The 16499-nt window shown below is 51.6% G+C and overlaps 1 protein-coding gene across 3 annotated transcripts; it reads left to right on the top strand.

Moving 5' to 3' along the window:
* Positions 1-1175: 1175 nt before the first annotated feature.
* sec24c (SEC24 homolog C, COPII coat complex component) lies at positions 1176-14836 on the top strand. 3 transcript variants are annotated; one of them, XM_028970655.1, is made up of 25 exons: positions 1176-1379; positions 3854-4026; positions 4433-4528; positions 4737-4857; positions 5258-5427; positions 5715-6344; positions 6440-6576; positions 7085-7153; positions 8126-8237; positions 8397-8524; positions 8607-8745; positions 8837-8952; positions 9254-9378; positions 9974-10165; positions 10250-10343; positions 10659-10775; positions 10857-11027; positions 11110-11206; positions 11284-11429; positions 11506-11644; positions 12084-12202; positions 12312-12491; positions 12739-12930; positions 13051-13140; positions 13231-14836. In XM_028970655.1, the coding sequence occupies exons 2-25, from the start codon at positions 3873-3875 to the stop codon at positions 13369-13371; spliced, it is 3675 nt and encodes a 1224-aa protein (XP_028826488.1). In that variant the 5' UTR covers positions 1176-1379; positions 3854-3872; the 3' UTR covers positions 13372-14836. The 3 variants fall into 3 exon arrangements, with proteins under 3 accessions (XP_028826488.1, XP_028826490.1, XP_028826489.1); XM_028970657.1 differs by lacking the exon at positions 4433-4528; XM_028970656.1 differs by lacking the exon at positions 7085-7153.
* The last annotated feature ends 1663 nt before the right edge of the window (positions 14837-16499 follow it).

Below are 16499 nucleotides of genomic sequence, written 5' to 3'. Positions count from 1 at the left end.
ATCAACTCCTCATTCCTGGGTGAGTTGTGGTCATGGACAGTGTCTGGACATCCCACCTGAAGATTGTGAAGTGAAGTGATTGTCACTTGTGATACACAGCAGCACAGCACATGGTACATACAGGGAAACGTGTCCTCTGTATTTAACCATCACCCTGAGTGAGCAGTGGGCACCATGACAGGCGCCCGGGGAGCAGTGTGTGGGGACTGTGCTTTGCTCAGTAGCACCTCGGTGGATCGGGAACCAGCAACCTTCTGATTACAGGGCCACTTCCTTGACCGCTAGGCCACCACTGGCCCAATGAATTCATTTGAATTAATCGCTTTCCATTGCAAGTAATCCTGCTTTGTTTGTGTGCTTTGAGAAGCACCATGTCAGCTGTCTTCATGCTCTGACCTTCAGGTCGGACTCTCTGACCTCCACGGAGCCCTGATTACAGGAGCTTCAACCAGAATACCATGGGCGTGCAAATACATAGTTCCCCATTGTCCACTCTTCATGAACCCCCAAGTACCGTAGTGAACGATTCGGTGATAATTCCTGTTCATCCCTCTCACATCCCCCTCACTGGGGAAAGTGATGGCCTAGCGGGTACGGAAGCGGACTCATACGCGAAGGCCATTCAAGGTAAAGGTTTAAATATGGAGGACACAGCAAGGTCGTCCACAAGTCTTCTACAACAGTCTGCACTATGACGTACATAACTTCATTCTGTTACGATGAATATTTCTGTGAATTAAAATTTTTTTAATTCACTGAGACTAATAGTCATCTCTTATTTTAATATTGTTTCATATGTCATATCAATAAGACTATAAAAATAATGTGGTGCTGAAGCGACACCTGGTGGACAAAAGGCAACAAGCAGTATGCTAAATAGATTATTAATAATTACTAGGAAATGTGACATAAAAAAGAGGCTCAATAATATTTATTTATTAAAAAAACACAACGACTCGCTTTAAAGTAGATAAGATACGACAAATCTTTGTTGTCATTGTCACTTTTTGTGACGATATTTAAGGCGCAATCGACTCAGTGTGAGCCATGTAGTCGAAGACAGACTTAAAAATAACAATTACATAAAACAGAAGTCACATGATATATAAATATTACTGTGGTATAAATACAAACTGCATTGGATTTTTACAGTGTATTTCCGGCCCTGGCGCCACGTGACCGGAAGTGGACGTGGCACACGCTCGCTGCGCCGCTTCCGAGGACGGGATTACTGCGGGGAAGAGTCGCCGCTCGCCGGCCTGATACACATCGCGTCTCCCGGCGTCGCCGCTGCGGGACCCGCTCGACGACAGACCCGCCGCGGCTCCCGGAGGTCGGCCGGACAGGCGGAGGAGCCGCTTCTATTCCCCCCACGGGCGGTGAGTGTCGACGCCGGCCTGCTAGCGCTAGCCGGGACGCTAGCCCGCTCCGGCCGTCACATCCCGGGGAAAGACATCTGGAATTTTTTCATTAATCCAGATTATCCCTGGCCGGGGGCGGGACGTTTTCCCCTCCGATACGGCGGAACGGAGGTCGTTCGGAGCGGTTTACCGGGCTAGCAGGCTCCGCTTCCTGACTAGGCCCGATTCGGCCGCCGAAAGCGTCTCCGTGGCGGTTCAGCCCGCTTAAAGTGTCCCGTGTAATCCCTCCTGCCGGTCCGGCACTTTTTACGTGCTAACAGCGCGGAACTAGACCGCTTCTGCCCGGAGGGCGGCGGTGAAGCCTGGAAGGGTCCCGCGTCTGGGTCCCCCGGCCGTGATCTTTCTCGGCTCACTGGTGCCCTTTAATAATTGAACAGGATCGGTTTCACTCGTCGCTCGGTTTCTGTTGTTTGTGTGGGTGCGAGTGTGTGTGTTAGTGTGTGTTTCCTGAGTCACAACAGGAGTAGAAGTTCTCAGGCTGGGTCTGCTCTCTACGATCCTGGTGGCATCACGACTCCTCCTCCCACTCTGCCAGGGACCGAGTGGAGGCCGCGGAATCCGGATACCAGTCCGTTCACCGGGAAAACCGGTTCATCCGGGTCGGGGTCACGCTGGTCACACCCAGCCGTGGTAAACTCACTCCAAAGGCCGATGGATCTGGTCCATCTCCTTAACTCCGGGGACGGATGGACACGCCGCAACTCGCTTCGTTTGCGTACTTCGTAATAGTTGCATATGTTGTTGGGTGATAAGTTTTTGGAATGACACCCTTCAGAGCTCTAGACTAATTTTTTTGCACTAGTGCGCCTAACTTTTTTTATGTTTGAGTTGAGGTTTTTAGGTGCAATTTTGCGAGAAGAAAGGTAACTTACTGAGAACGTGTTGGTGCTTAAAGTGCTTGACTGAGCTGAAAGTGTGAGTGTTTTAAGGCCTTGAACCTGATGTGCTGCATGGTACACGTTTTACGGATGTACTGGGCTCGTTCGGCGTCTAGTTTCTGTCGGTTTACGCTGGTAAACGAGCGGTCCGCTGATGCGGTTCCATTAGCACTAAAACGGATGCTGAGGCTGGCCGATGCCGGCTACGTTCTGGTTGCAAAGTCGGAGGCAGGGCTGCGTCATATGGCATAATATTCATACTGCGATGTAAATTCAGCCGTAGACTGTGTATAATTTTGTCTGTTTTAAACTTAAATGTACAGTTTCTGAATGGCATCATGACTGTATGCGGCGTTTCAAAATAAAAGTTCCAAAGGAAAGACGGGGAATTAATTAACGTACACGAATATTGCGCCTTTCAGCTTTGGGTTAAATTACGCGTGTAAGTCCATCATACGCTTTCACACTTGCGGAAGATCTATATAACAGGGTTAGATGGGGGCTTTTATTTTGAAGAGCAGCTTTACTATTTTAGCATTTTATCGGCTGCAGTGATTGGTCTGTGAAAGTGGGTCTTCTGGGTTTTTGTTTAACGAGTAGGAGGAAATGCGGCAAAGATCTGTGAATGTCTGTCGAACACAGAACTCGCTGCTCGCTTGACTCCGGTCAGACCATCGCCATTTTTTACAAGCTGCTTCTCCGTGCGCTCTGTGCAGTCGTCCATTTCCCAAAAATAACGCGTCGTGGATATTTCTGCGGAAGGCCGTATGATCAAAATCTCTCTCTTTGGCCAAATTTATAGCGAAAGTGAACTGAAACACTGCAGCACAGCACACGGTGTCATGGTGAAACGTGTCCTCTGTATTTAACCATCATCCTTAGCAGTGGGCGGCCATGACAGGCACCCGGGGAGCAGAATGTGGGCACAAGACCTCGGTGGCACTTTGGTGGATCGGGATTCGAACCGGCAACCTTCTGATTACGGGGCCGCATCCTACAGGGGCAGCGGTGGCCTAGCCGTAAACAGGAGGTTGCCGGTTCGAATCCCGATCCGCCAAGGTGCCCCTGATGAAGGTCCCGTCCCCACACGCTGCTCCCCGGGCGCCTGTCATGGCCGCCCACTGCTCACCAAATTTCACTGTGTGCACCGTGTGCTGTGCTGCTGTGTATCACAGGTGAAAATCTTTCCCCATGAAAGATTACATTTAAAAAAATAAATAAAAATGTTTTAAAAGAAGCATGTTGGGTACGGTCGTGTTGGTTTACAATCCGTAGAGCCCGACATAAAAAGCCGTAGTTTTCACGCTCGGGTCCAACTGGCTACGTGCACGCTGTCCATCTGACTGGTCCAGGCCACTCCCCTCTCTCAAACGTACAGGAATATCGGCCAATCAGAGTCCCTTCACTGTCTCCATTATGTTCTAGGTTGCACTCCGGAGTCCTGCCCTTGGGCGTGGTCTGTCAATTATTGTGAAACGTTCCGCTCAACTTTCATCAGGACGCCCGCTCCACCGACCAGGAGATTCATTTTTTTTATTTTTAATTTTTTTTTAGGTTTAGTGATGAACTGAGAATGAATGTCAACCAGCAACCTCAAATGGCCTACGGGCAGCCCCAGCCTGGGTACCAGGGCTACCCTCAGCCGGGGTACGGGGGCCAGCACGGCACCGGCGGTTACGCAGCAGCGCAGTACGAGCCCTACAACGGGCCGGGGCCAACGGGACAAGGTAAAACTGGACCATGGTCACATGGGGGGGTCACTCTGCTATTAAATGTCATTTTAAATAATCATTTACATTTGGGCATCATTTAGCACCATAATTATATCAACACTCCAGCTTCTGTCATTTTGAAATTGGCATGAAGTCAAGAATCACAATTTAGTCTCTAAACGTCCCATTTTGAACCCTGTTTATTTTGCAGCATTGGGTCAAATTTAAACGAGGCTGAAAAGTCGCTTTATTATTGGCCATTTTTGCAGCGGCTGAAGTGGAATCCTATCAGACGGCAGCTCTGTTCTGATTGGTCTGGACTGGGAACCACCCCTTTCTGTGTGTGGCTCGTTTCGCGAGTTCGTCCGTCCCCCCTCAGCTCTGTCCTCTCTTCTCCTGTCTCTCTTTTCTTGTATTTCAGGATGCTCTCCTTTCTCAAGCCTTCCCTCTAAGGCTCTTGCAGCAAACGTAGCATCTGACCTGTCCTCCTCCTCCTCTTCCTCTGCTCTTGACTTAGGTAACTGGTTTAATTCCGCCAACTAGGCGTTCATCACCCCTCCCCTCGTCTCATTGGTTGGTAGTGTTTGGGAGGCGGGGACTGTAGTTGTGTGTCCTTGACTATTCGGTGCACTTCTCATCATGGCACGGCTTTCTAAAGACCACAATAAAAAGAAGTTTATTTATTTTGGAGGTACGCGGCATTAAATCACAAACTGATCTCACAGGCCTGATGCGAGGACCCCCCACTTCCGGGACGCCCTCGGCTCCTGCCCCTCAGGTCTACGGCCACTACAAACAAAGTGACGCCCAGAACGGGCCGCCCCCGGGCGCCGCTGCTCTGCAGAGGTCAGTATCTTTGTGTAGAATACGAAACGATGCGGTGAATCTTCAGCATGCATTAAAATCTACTTGTTATGGACTGTTGTGCAGCACAGCACCTGGTGAAACGTGTCCTCTGTATTTAACCGTCACCCTTGGTGAGCAGTGGGCACCATGACATGTGCCTGGGGAGCAGTGTGTGGGGACGGGACCTTCATCAAGGGGATTTGAGTCCCCTTCCCTAACTGCCAGGCCACTGCTAATGGGTTAAATGCAGAGGACACATTTCACTGTGTGCACCGTGTGCTGTGCTGCTGTGTATCACAATGACAATCACGTCACTTTCATTCGACCCATCGCGTCCCCTGACGTATCACGTGGGGTTGTGTTGCGTGTTCATGCGTTTTGTGGGGTGTGTTGACCCCAGGCCGCCCGTGTCCCAGACGTATACCCCTGCGGCGGTGAACCTCTCCGGCACCCAGGCCACCTACAGCCAGCAGTTCGGGGCGCCGCCCACAAGCGTGCAGCAGGTGACCAATCAGATGGCGGGGATGCAGGTTGGAGCCGCCCTGCCGACAACTGCTGCTCCTGGTTATGGTAAAAAAACAAAAAACTGTAAAACATCCAATAACAGATTTAATGATTGACAGATTTAATTAACGAAATATAATGCTCGTGGTTTTTATTTCCCATTATATTCATGGCTAACTTACACGGAGTCAATATTTCATGAATGAATACATAAAAGTGGATTCTTTATTAAAGTCATTTTAATTGAGTTTTAACTCTTATAAGAAGCGGGCTTTTATTAGAGATCTGGCTTTATTAAAATATGAGTCTCTCTATAGGGTTTGAATATTTATTCTATTCCCAATGTTTTTCAGGTGTGCCTCCGGTTTCAGCTGCCTACACCTCCACTGTCCCTCCATCATTTCCACCAGCCTCCACCCATCTTCCTCCTGCTGACCGGACCGCCCACGGGGGTCCCCAGTCTTACTACGGGGCCCCACCTCTCACCCAGCAGACCTTCCCCAACTCTGCCCCACCTCCACCCTACTCTGCAGCTCCGCCCGTCTCACAGCCCCAGCAGGCCTTCCCTGGAGCACTTCCACCCTCCCGGCCTCCCACCGGGCCCCAGCTTTCCTACGGAGCCCCTCCCCCCCAGGCCCAGTCAGGGTTCCCCAATGCTCCGCCCTCTCAGCCATCTTCAGGCTTCCCTGGAGGACCAGCGCCTCCTCCCGCCTCCGCCCCTTCCCAGCAGTATCCGGGACCCGTGCCTCATCAGCCGCCAGTGTCCCAGCCCTCTCCGTTCCACGCAGCCCCTCCCCCCGCTGGCTTCCCGCCGCAACCGGGTGCTCCGCCCAGTCCTGCTGGCATGCCGGTGACCCAGCTCCACCACCAGTCCATGTCCCAGGCCAACCATGTGTCACTAGGGCCCGCGCAGCCGGGGGGCATGCCACCAACAGGACCGCCGCCCCAGCCTGGCATGCAGGGGTACCCACCGCAGCAGAATGGTTCGTTCAACAGCAGAGACCACACCCATCATTCCAATAGCGGTGCTTTTTTAAAAATTACTTTACACAAATATTCTTTATTTTTTTCCCCCAAGGTGCTTTTGGGCAGATGAGGGGTCCTCCGCAGGGCTACCCAGCGGCATATCAGCAGAATTACGGAGGCCCGCCCCCGCCCCCCGCTCCGGCCCCGGCTGCTCAGAAACGGCTGGACCCCGACGCCATCCCTAGTCCAGTATGTTGGAAAAAACAACATTGCACAATGCACATGAATGCCAGTTATAGTAATCGCTCACTCTGGATTATTGCCATTCTGAACAAATACTACGACACAAAAATCTCATTAATATTTGTAGTTAATTCACGCCACATTCATCTTGGAACATTTACAATTGTTTAGTTGCAGGATGAGTCTCAGAATTCCCGTCACCCGCTCTGCGTTTGTCGTGCGTTGTGTCCAGTCTGACGTGCATGCTCTACGCTGGCGTCCGGTCAGGCCACGCCCATATCTGCATGCCCCGCCGCGTTAAACTCGCCTGGTTCTGAGATAATGCTGAAAGACCTGTGACTGATCTTGCTTTGTTTTTTGTTAGCCTGCAACAAGCGGAGGTAACCATGGTTACTCGTTCACCTTCTCTATTCTTCTCTCCTCCTCTTTTTTTTATTTATTTTTTTTTATTTTTTTTTTTTTATTTTTTTTTTTTTTATTTATTCGCTGGACTTAATCGGTTTGCTCTAAAAAGCCGGCGTCTGACATTCCGCCCGTGCAGAAAACGAGGCATAGAATAGACCCCGACGCTATTCCCAGCCCAGTAAGTGGCGAGTGAATGAGCTCCACCGTGTGCTGCACTAACACCCATCCCACCGCGCGAGGGGTGCACTGACCCGCCCACCGCGCCAGGACCGCCGCTTTTTACAACTGTTAGTTAGCAACTAATTAAATTAATTCACACAAATAGTTTTTTTCATGCGTGGTTCCAAGTAACAGAATTGATTATTTTAATTTCCAAAACCAACGCGCTTTTGTATGTTTTCTATATTCATAAACAGAACTTGGGGTGTCCGGTATTACGTTACGAGTCGTGATGCAGTTAATTAAATTTAATGGTGTGTAGGGTTTTTGAGAAGCTCTGTGATTGGCTGTGGCAGTGGGTGTGGCAGTGCGCCCTTCTCTGAAGACCCCCCCCCCCCCAACTCACACACCTGTATATTGATTTTTCTCTCATTTTTCATCCTCTGCTCTTTCTCTCAGTCTGACTGACCCCGACACACACACACACACACACACACACACACGTCCTGCATGCTGGGTTTCTGTTGCATGGTGAATGATGGCCATCTGCTTGATGTTCCTCCACCTCCATTTCCTCTGCACAGTTCCGCAACGTTCTGCCTTACGGAGCACGGTTCCCCGCAGTCGCCCGGCGTTCCTCAACTCCTTGCCAGATGATGCATGTCTGTATATTGTGACTATGGAGACGCGCGCTGCAGCAGGTCAAGCCTTCGCTCCCGTCTCCCGGCTCAGGTTCTCAGCGGGCGGCGCTCTGCTCTGCTGACGCGAGTGGGAACCCTGCTTTAGTCCACCTTCTGTAGCCTCTCGCAATCATCTCAGCCCTTCAACCCTGATCTGTTAAAGGCGGAGCCGGCTAGAGGCCCCACCCACCGCGACTGTCAGTAGTGCTGCGGCCGTAGACGGACCAGATCTTGCATGGCACAGCTGCCAAAGTCCAGCCGTGTCGGGTGGGCGTGTCATTTCTTTTTGTTTCATTTTTTTTTTTTTTTAGATCCAGGTGATTGAAGATGACAAGGCAAACAAGAGCGGTGAGCCCTTCACCACAGGGGTCAGAGGTCAGGCCCCTCCCCTGGTCACAACCAACTTCCAGGTCAGAGATCAAGGTGAGGGACCATTGATTTCTTGAAGCTGATTGCCATGAACTTCGGTACTGGGATCCCACCGGTTGGTAGCCGCCACCGCCGCCGCGGGAACGCCGTCATTCGCGTCCGTACGTTCTGATGGATTGTTTTTTTTTTGTAATTCCGCTCCTCGGCGCCCAGGGAACGCCAGTCCTCACTTCGTCCGCTGCACGGCCTACAACATGCCCTGCACCTCCGACATGGCCAAGCAGTCCCAGGTGCCCCTGGCCGCCGTCATCAAGCCGCTGGCGACGCTGCCGGCGGACGAGGTGAGAACCCGCCCCCTTCACAACGTCCGTAGCCGACGTGTCCCTTCAGACGGCAAAAACAAGGTTTGCGTTGTGATGCCAGGCGCCGCCGTACCTCGTGGACCACGGCGAGAGCGGCCCGATCCGCTGCAACCGCTGCAAGGCCTACATGTGTCCCTACATGCAGTTCATCGAGGGCGGCCGCCGCTTCCAGTGCGCCTTCTGCAGCTGCGTCACCGAGGGTGGGTGGAGCCGCCGCGGCGCCGTGTCCTGGTTGGTAGAACGTCCGGGGCCGAATGTGACCTTGTGGCCTCTCTCTCCGCCCCCCCGCAGTGCCTCCCCATTACTTCCAGCATCTGGACCACACGGGGAAGCGGGTGGACTGCTACGAGCGGCCGGAGCTGTCGCTCGGCAGCTACGAGTTCCTGGCCACGGTGGACTACTGTAAGGTGAGGAGCCGGGCGTGGAGGCGTGGTCCGCCGCTACTGCGTGGAGGCGTGGTCCGCCGCTACTGCGTGGAGGCGTGGTCCGCCGCTACCGCGTGGAGGCGTGGTCCGCCGCTACCGCGTGGAGGCGTGGTCCGCCGCTACCGCGTGGAGGCGTGGTCCGCCGCTACCGCGTGGAGGCGTGGTCCGCCGCTACCGCGTGGAGGCGTGGTCCGCCGCTACCGCGTGGAGGCGTGGTCCGCCGCTACCGCGTGGAGGCGTGGTCCGCCGCTTCGTTAACTCTGAGGCGTCCCCGCCCTTACAGAACAACAAGGTCCCGCAGCCCCCCGCCTTCATCTTCCTGATCGATGTGTCGTACAACGCGGTGAAGAGCGGCATGGTGGGAATCGTGTGCCAGGAGCTGAAGACCCTGCTGGACTACCTGCCCAGGTATGTCGTGATGCAGCCGTCGTGCGGATTGCCGCGTGTTTACCGCAAAAAGTGGTAAAAAATTTTACATTTACAGCATGTACCAGACGTCCTTATCCAGAGCGACTTAGTCAGTATTTACAGGGACAGTCCCCCCCTGGAGACACTCAGGGTTAAGTGTCCTGCTCAGGGACACGATGGTAGTAAGTGGGGTTTGAACCCGGGTCTTCTGGTTCATAGTCGAGTGTGTTACCCGCTAGGCTACTACCAGCCGTATAGTCAGTAGTTACAGGGACAGTCCCCCCCCCTGGAGACACTCAGGGTTTAGTGTCCTGCTCAGGGACACGATGGTAGTAAGCGGGATTTGAACCTGGGACTTCTGGTTCATAGTCGAGTGTGTTACCACTAGGCTACTACCAGCCTCCTTCACGTGAAGTCACTTCTGCCGATGTAGACCTTAGATGGGCTTTACCAAGGAAATCAGTATTATGACCTTTCTGTCGTCTTTGTTGTACATGTTTAAACGTTGTGTAAATGTTCCGTTTAACGTTGTTTAAAGGTTCCAGGAAGCACGTTTTTTTTATTATAACGCTCAACATGGCCTTGTTACTACCAGGGAGAATCCTGAGGTGGAGTCCAACGTTCGCGTGGGCTTCGTCACCTACAACAAAGTGCTTCACTTCTACAACGTGAAGTCCACGCTGGCGCAGCCGCAGATGATGGTGGTGTCGGACGTGGCCGACATGTTCGTGCCGCTGCTGGACGGCTTCCTCGTCAGCGTGTCCGAGTCGCGAGTGGTGATCGAAAGGTAACCGCCCGTCTGAGCGACCGGCGGCCCGGGCGCCCGGGTTTCCGCCCTCTCACGCCTCTGCTCTGCCGACGCCCCTTGCAGTTTGCTGGACAAGATCCCGGAGATGTTTGCCGACACGCGGGAGACGGAGACGGTGTTTGCGCCAGTTATTCAGGCCGGCCTGGACGCTCTGAAGGTAAATATTGTGTAACTGCTCGGCCTTCTAGGAAACACCATATAGGGTCAGCGGTGGCCTAGCGGTTAAGGAAGCGGCCCCGTAATCAGATGGTTGCCGGTTCGAATCCCGATTCGCCAAAGTACCACCGAGCAAAGCACCGTCCCCACACACTGCTCCCCGGACGCCTGTCATGGTGCCCACTGCCCACTCGGGGTGATGGTTAAATGCAGAGGACAAATTTCACTGTGTCACTGTGTGCTGTGCTGCTGTGTATCACAGGTGACAATCACTTCACTTTAAACGTTATGTTCTGGATATATTTTGTGTATTTAGGCTGCAGACTGTGCAGGGAAGCTCTTCATCTTCCACACCTCTCTGCCTATTGCCGAGGCTCCTGGGAAACTGAAGAATCGCGAGGACAAAAAGCTTGTTGGGACCGACAAAGAAAAGGTACGGCGTCCCATCAGCCCCGTCTCCGTCCCCGTGTTGACTGGTGCGGTGGGGACCTGATCTTTATCGCTCCTCCTCCAGTCCCTGTTCCAGCCGCAGGTCAGCTTCTATGGCAACCTGGCCAAGGAGTGCGTGGCACAGGGCTGTTGCGTGGACCTCTTCCTCTTCCCCAACCAGTACGTGGACGTGGCAACGCTGGCCGTGGTCCCGGTCTCCACCGGCGGCTCCGTCTACAAATACAGATATTTCCAGGTGAGGGGACGGCTTTTACCACCGCTGTGGCGGTACGGTAGTGCCAAGACGTACGCGAATCGCTCTGGCTGGTCTCCTTCAGGCGCAGACCGATCAGGAGCGCTTCCTCAACGACCTGCGGCGAGACGTTCAGAAGCAGATGGGCTTCGATGCCGTCATGAGGGTCCGGACGAGCACGGGTGAGCGGCCGGTCGCGGCGGTCGCCCGGGGGCGGGGTCGTGGGCGGATTGTCACGCCGCCGATGTTTTCTCGTCAGGCATTCGGGCCACGGACTTCTTCGGCTCGTTCTACATGAGCAACACCACGGACGTGGAGCTGGCCGGACTCGACTGTGACAAGACGGTGACCGTGGAGTTCCGACATGACGACAAACTCAGCGAGGAGACGGGGGCGCTCATACAGGTGTGTGTGTGTGTGTGTGTTTTCCTAATAATTATATGGGCCGAGCTGACCTGTGTGTGTGTGTGTGTGTCCGCAGTGTGCGGTCTTGTACACCAGCTGCAACGGCCAGCGGCGCCTGCGCATCCACAACATGGCGGTCAACTGCTGCGCCCAGCTGGCCGACCTCTACCGCAACTGTGAGACGGACACGATCATCAACTTCTTCACCAAGTACGGTGAGTGGAACGCCACTTCGGGACCTGCGTCCAACACCCTCCTCCCGGTGGACCTTGTTTCAGATGCACCGAATGTTTTACAGGGTCTCGTTTCTCCTTTTTAAATCGCTCTGCGTATTCGCAATATTCACTCGTAGATGATTATGCTAAGCAGGTTGGTAAAGTTCTTTAACTGAAGCACAATTCTACAAGAAAGGGACCTTACTGAGAACGTGTTGGTGCTCAAAGTGCTTCACTGAGCTGAAGTTCAAAACGAGACAAATGAAATAAAAAGAGGGGACACCGGGCCAGGACATTAATCCCTGCATGCACTGGGCTTTTCCTGTTACCTTTACCAGGTGATTCGTTTCACAATGTACGCTGGCTTCTGGTGATTAAACTCTGTTTGGATGGAAATGTCATGGCCCTGCAATGATCAAGTTTAAACGTGTGTGTGTAGCGTATCGTAGCATGCTCAGTAGCCCCACGAAGACGGTGCGGGACAGCCTGGTGAACCAGTGCGCCCAGATCCTGGCCTGTTATCGCAAGAACTGTGCCAGTCCCTCTTCTGCCGGGCAGGTAAACACCTTCTCACCAGCTCATGTGGCCGTGGTGGTGCGTTTGCGACCTATGACCTTTGCTGCCTGCCGGTGGGCGTTTATAACGGTGTCCGGCTCCTTCCTCACAGCTCATCTTGCCAGAGTGTATGAAGCTCCTCCCAGTCTATCTCAACTGTGTCCTGAAGAGTGACGTCCTCCACCCAGCAGCCGACACGTCCCTGGATGACCGCGCCTACCTGAGGCAGCTAGTCAGCGCCATGGACGTCGCCGAGAGCCACGTCTTCTTCTACCCACGTCTGCTGCCGCTGGTAAAGTCACCCCAGTATGATTCCTACCTACCGGGCCATCGGGTACCAGGGGCCTGGTAGTAGCCTAGCGGGTAACACACCCAGGTTCAAACCCCACTTACTACCATCGTGTCCCTGAGCAGGACACTTAACCCTGAGTGTCTCCAGGGGGGGACTGTCCCTGTAACTACTGACTGTAAGGGTGGTGGAGTACTGAAAGCTCGCGACGTTTGTATTTAATTATTCATCATTGATTGTTTTTGTGCAGCACAAGATGGACGTGGAGACGGACACGCTCCCAGTTGCCGTACGGGACTCTGAGGAACGCCTGTCGAAAGGAGGTCTGTACCTGCTGGAGACGGGGCTCCACCTCTTCCTGTGGGTGGGGGCCAACGCCCAGCAGGAGCTTCTGCAGAATGTGTTTGGCGTCCCTGCCTTCGGCCAGATCGATCCCAACATGGTGAGAACCAACGAGAAGTCTTGTTTTTATTTTATTTTTTTTAAGCTCTGGCTTCATAAATGAGTTGAGGTTCAGGTCTTCCACTGACCGCGCGACTTCTACATTTCCGGTCCCCCGCAGACGTCCTTGCCGGTTCTGGATAATCCGTACTCAAAGAAACTACGCGGGATCGTGGAGTCGTTCCGCACCCAGCGGCCACGATACATGAAGGTGAGATGCTGCCTGTTCACCAGGGTTTCTGTAGGACCTGAAAAGTACCTTTTGAACACGTACTGATGTTCTGACCCCGCCTCCACTCAGCTGCTGGTGGTCAAGCAGGAGGACAAGCTGGAGCTCATCTTCAAGCACTTCCTAGTGGAGGACAAGAACGGCTGTGGTGGCGCCTCTTACGTGGACTTCCTGTGTCACATGCACAAGGAGATCCGGCAGCTTCTCAGCTAGGGGGGCGCTGCCCCGCCCTACCCAGCCCCGCCCCTCGACCCACCCGAAACTCCCGACTCCCCTGGGATTCCTCTTTAAAATCCTTTCCACGAAACTGTGGCCCACCTGCTCAGCTAAAATAACCCCGCCCCCTGGAGTAAGGAGGAGTCAGTGGGCGGTACCTTTCCCCCCTGGCCTGGAAGCCAGGCTTTCATTTCTGGATTGTGTGTATGTGTGTGTGTGTGTGTGTGTGTGTGTGTGTGTGCACGAGACGGAAAAGTGTTCTGGTGTGTGTAGGAGTGGGAGGAGCTTATTGTTAACTGTTGTTGCTCTGTACACACAAGCGTAGATTTGAGTGTGTGTGTGTGTGTGTGTGAGATGCTTTGTGTTGATTGTATGGGTGTTTGCCAAGAAACACTCGCACTGAGCGCTCATCTCTGCATGGGGAAAAGATTCCTTACAGTGTCTTAATTAAAGACTCGTTTGTATGAAGATTAATAATAAAGCGGCTCTTTTTACCCCATCCAGAGATGATTATGATGATGATTTATTTTTTTTCTTTCTTCATCGTTTGTCATTCTGAATCCTTCAAGATATGGCCTTACTGACCCTGTTCTGCTCCCACTTAATTTCTCTTTCTGTTCCTCTTTTTCTTCGTTATTGTCTCAGTGATGTCGTTGTTGTTGTTGTTGTTATTATTAATTTTTCCGAGCGTGTGAAAATGTGACTAATAGTTAACATGGAACCTGAGTGTGTCTGAAGTTTGCTGTTGCCCCTGTCTGTTCAAAACTGTTTCAGTAAAAATGAGGAGTGTAAAAACACTCGTACACACACACACACACACGTACAGAGGCTATGCATATACCTGCCCTCAGTGGGGAAAAAAATACATAATTTAAATGTCTAATGTTTCATTTTTAATCTGTCGTCATCTTAAACGCTCCATCCCAGCAGCCTCCTCTCTCACACACGCCCCAATGAACGATCCTCCATTTAAGGAGCGGCGTAGGCGGAGCTTTTAATGCAGGACCGGGGAGGCTGCGGTCCGCTGGGGGTTCCATCTCAGCCGAAACCTCGGAATTTTGGGAGCTGTTGTCCATATCGGCCCTTCATAACATATTCCATTTGTTTTGTTTTTCTTTCCTTTTTCTCGCGATCATGTGACCCTCAGCGTCCCCGTCTGTTGTTTTGCACCTTGTTTTTCGTTTGGAAGGTTTGTGTGCAGTTTGGGTCAGGTGGCTTCACGGCAGACGAACCAATCAGAATCGGGACTCTTCTGTCGTCGTTGTGCAATGGGGTGGTTGGTTGGTTGGTTGATTGATTTATACTCTGCAAGGGAGATAATTATTGTTATTATTAATAATAATTTTTTTTTTTCTTCATTTGGCACACAGTGGATTCTGACCTGATGTGTGATCAACACTGAATAGCCTGTCATTTACATTTATTACGTGTACAGAATTAAAAAACACATTTTAAACATGAAGCCCAATTCTGTGGTCTGTTGGGGGTGAACTGGGATTGGTGTGTGTCGGTTCTGGTGAACTGGAGCTGAAGGATCTACTCCAGACCTTAAATAGTTTTTATTCCCTCTATTGTTCCATCTATTGTTCCTTTTGTGAACCATGTTTGTTGATTGGGTTCCTGGTATTAAACAATCACATGCTTTTTAATCAACATTAATAAATGAATTAATATGACTGCAGATAAAATGTTCTTCACTTGCGTTTGAAGTAGTATTCATCCTGGTCACATATGCATATGACTGAGAAATATATATATATATATATGGTGGGACAAAGTACCACCGATTGTGCAAAATGTCCCACTTAAAAAGATGAGAGGTCTATAATTGTCATCATAGGTAGACTTCAACATGAAATTACATGTCTAAGGACACCAGGGATGAGATTGGGATGAGCCAATCTACAATAGGCAAGCAGCTTGGTGAGAAGAGATCAACTGTTGGAGCAATTATTAGAAAATGGAATCCCTGACTAGCTTCCTCGAACTGGAGCTACATGCAAGATCTCACCTCGTGGGGTATAAATGATCTCGAGAACGGTGAGGAAACCTGGTTTGACCTGGTCAGACCACAGAATAGTAACAAAGGTTACTATTTTAACACGCTACGTCGTCATGATTAAAATCCTGCAGTGCTTAAAAAAAAATAATACCCATACTCAAGCCAGCACATGTCCAGGTCCGTCTAAATTTCGCCAGAGACCCATCTGGATGATCCAGGGGAGGACTGGGAGTGTGTCGTGGTAAGATGCAACCAAAATAGAAGTTGTGTTTGGAGGGGGAAGAATGCTGAAACAATACATTTTGGGGGACAGGACGACTGATCCGTGTTAAGGAAAGGATGAATGGGGCCATGTATCGTGAGATACGATCCCAAACACACCGCCCGGGCAACAAAGGAGGCGCGGCTATACTCCACACCTCAATCCAAAAGAGAAACTGAGCCCAGCAACAGCCCCAAAACATCACAGCTCATGAGAAGATCTGCATGGAAGAATGGACCAAAGTACCAAACCTGATGAAGACCTTCGTGCTACGTCCCGTGGTCATGTGATGTGCTGTCTGTGTTGTTTTCCTTTTTGTAGGCGGAGCCTGTAATGTATACGCCAGACAGATGTCCTGTTCACAGCAGCCTCCCCTGTGCTTTTTCCTGGCCTGACTACCTTCCTGTCTTGTGTCAAGGCTTGAATTGTACAATTTATTAAAATGACATCGTTAAAACGTTTGTGGCGTTTCCCTCCCGCTTTCTGATTTTTTACGTTCCAGGACCAGGAAGTAACATCAGGAAACTTGCCGCCTCTCGTTGCCAACCCAGGTTACGTTACAACGTATTCAGGTCGACCTTTGCTACTGACAGTAAGTCTTGACAAAGTGATTTCCTGGATTTCTTTTTTCATTCGGTCTCTCACAGTTGAAGTGAAGCTATGATGAAAATGGACCTCTCATCTTTTCAAGTGGAACAACTTGCCCAATTGTAATTATAAAGTCTACAGTTCTGTCATATCAATCTGCTTGTATTTGCTCTTCTGTGTGTGTTGGAGCATAGATCTAATCCCGCACCTTCTCTTCCAGAGTCGCCGTGTTGCTAATGCAGCGTTGTGGGTGGATTTTGGCCTCAGTGTCAC

This window comes from Denticeps clupeoides, chromosome 2 (assembly GCF_900700375.1).
Source record: "Denticeps clupeoides chromosome 2, fDenClu1.1, whole genome shotgun sequence".
In the NCBI taxonomy this organism is placed as follows: domain Eukaryota; kingdom Metazoa; phylum Chordata; class Actinopteri; order Clupeiformes; family Denticipitidae; genus Denticeps; species Denticeps clupeoides.
Note: the sequence above shows the minus strand (reverse complement) of the source record. Positions and strands in the feature narration are given on the sequence as shown.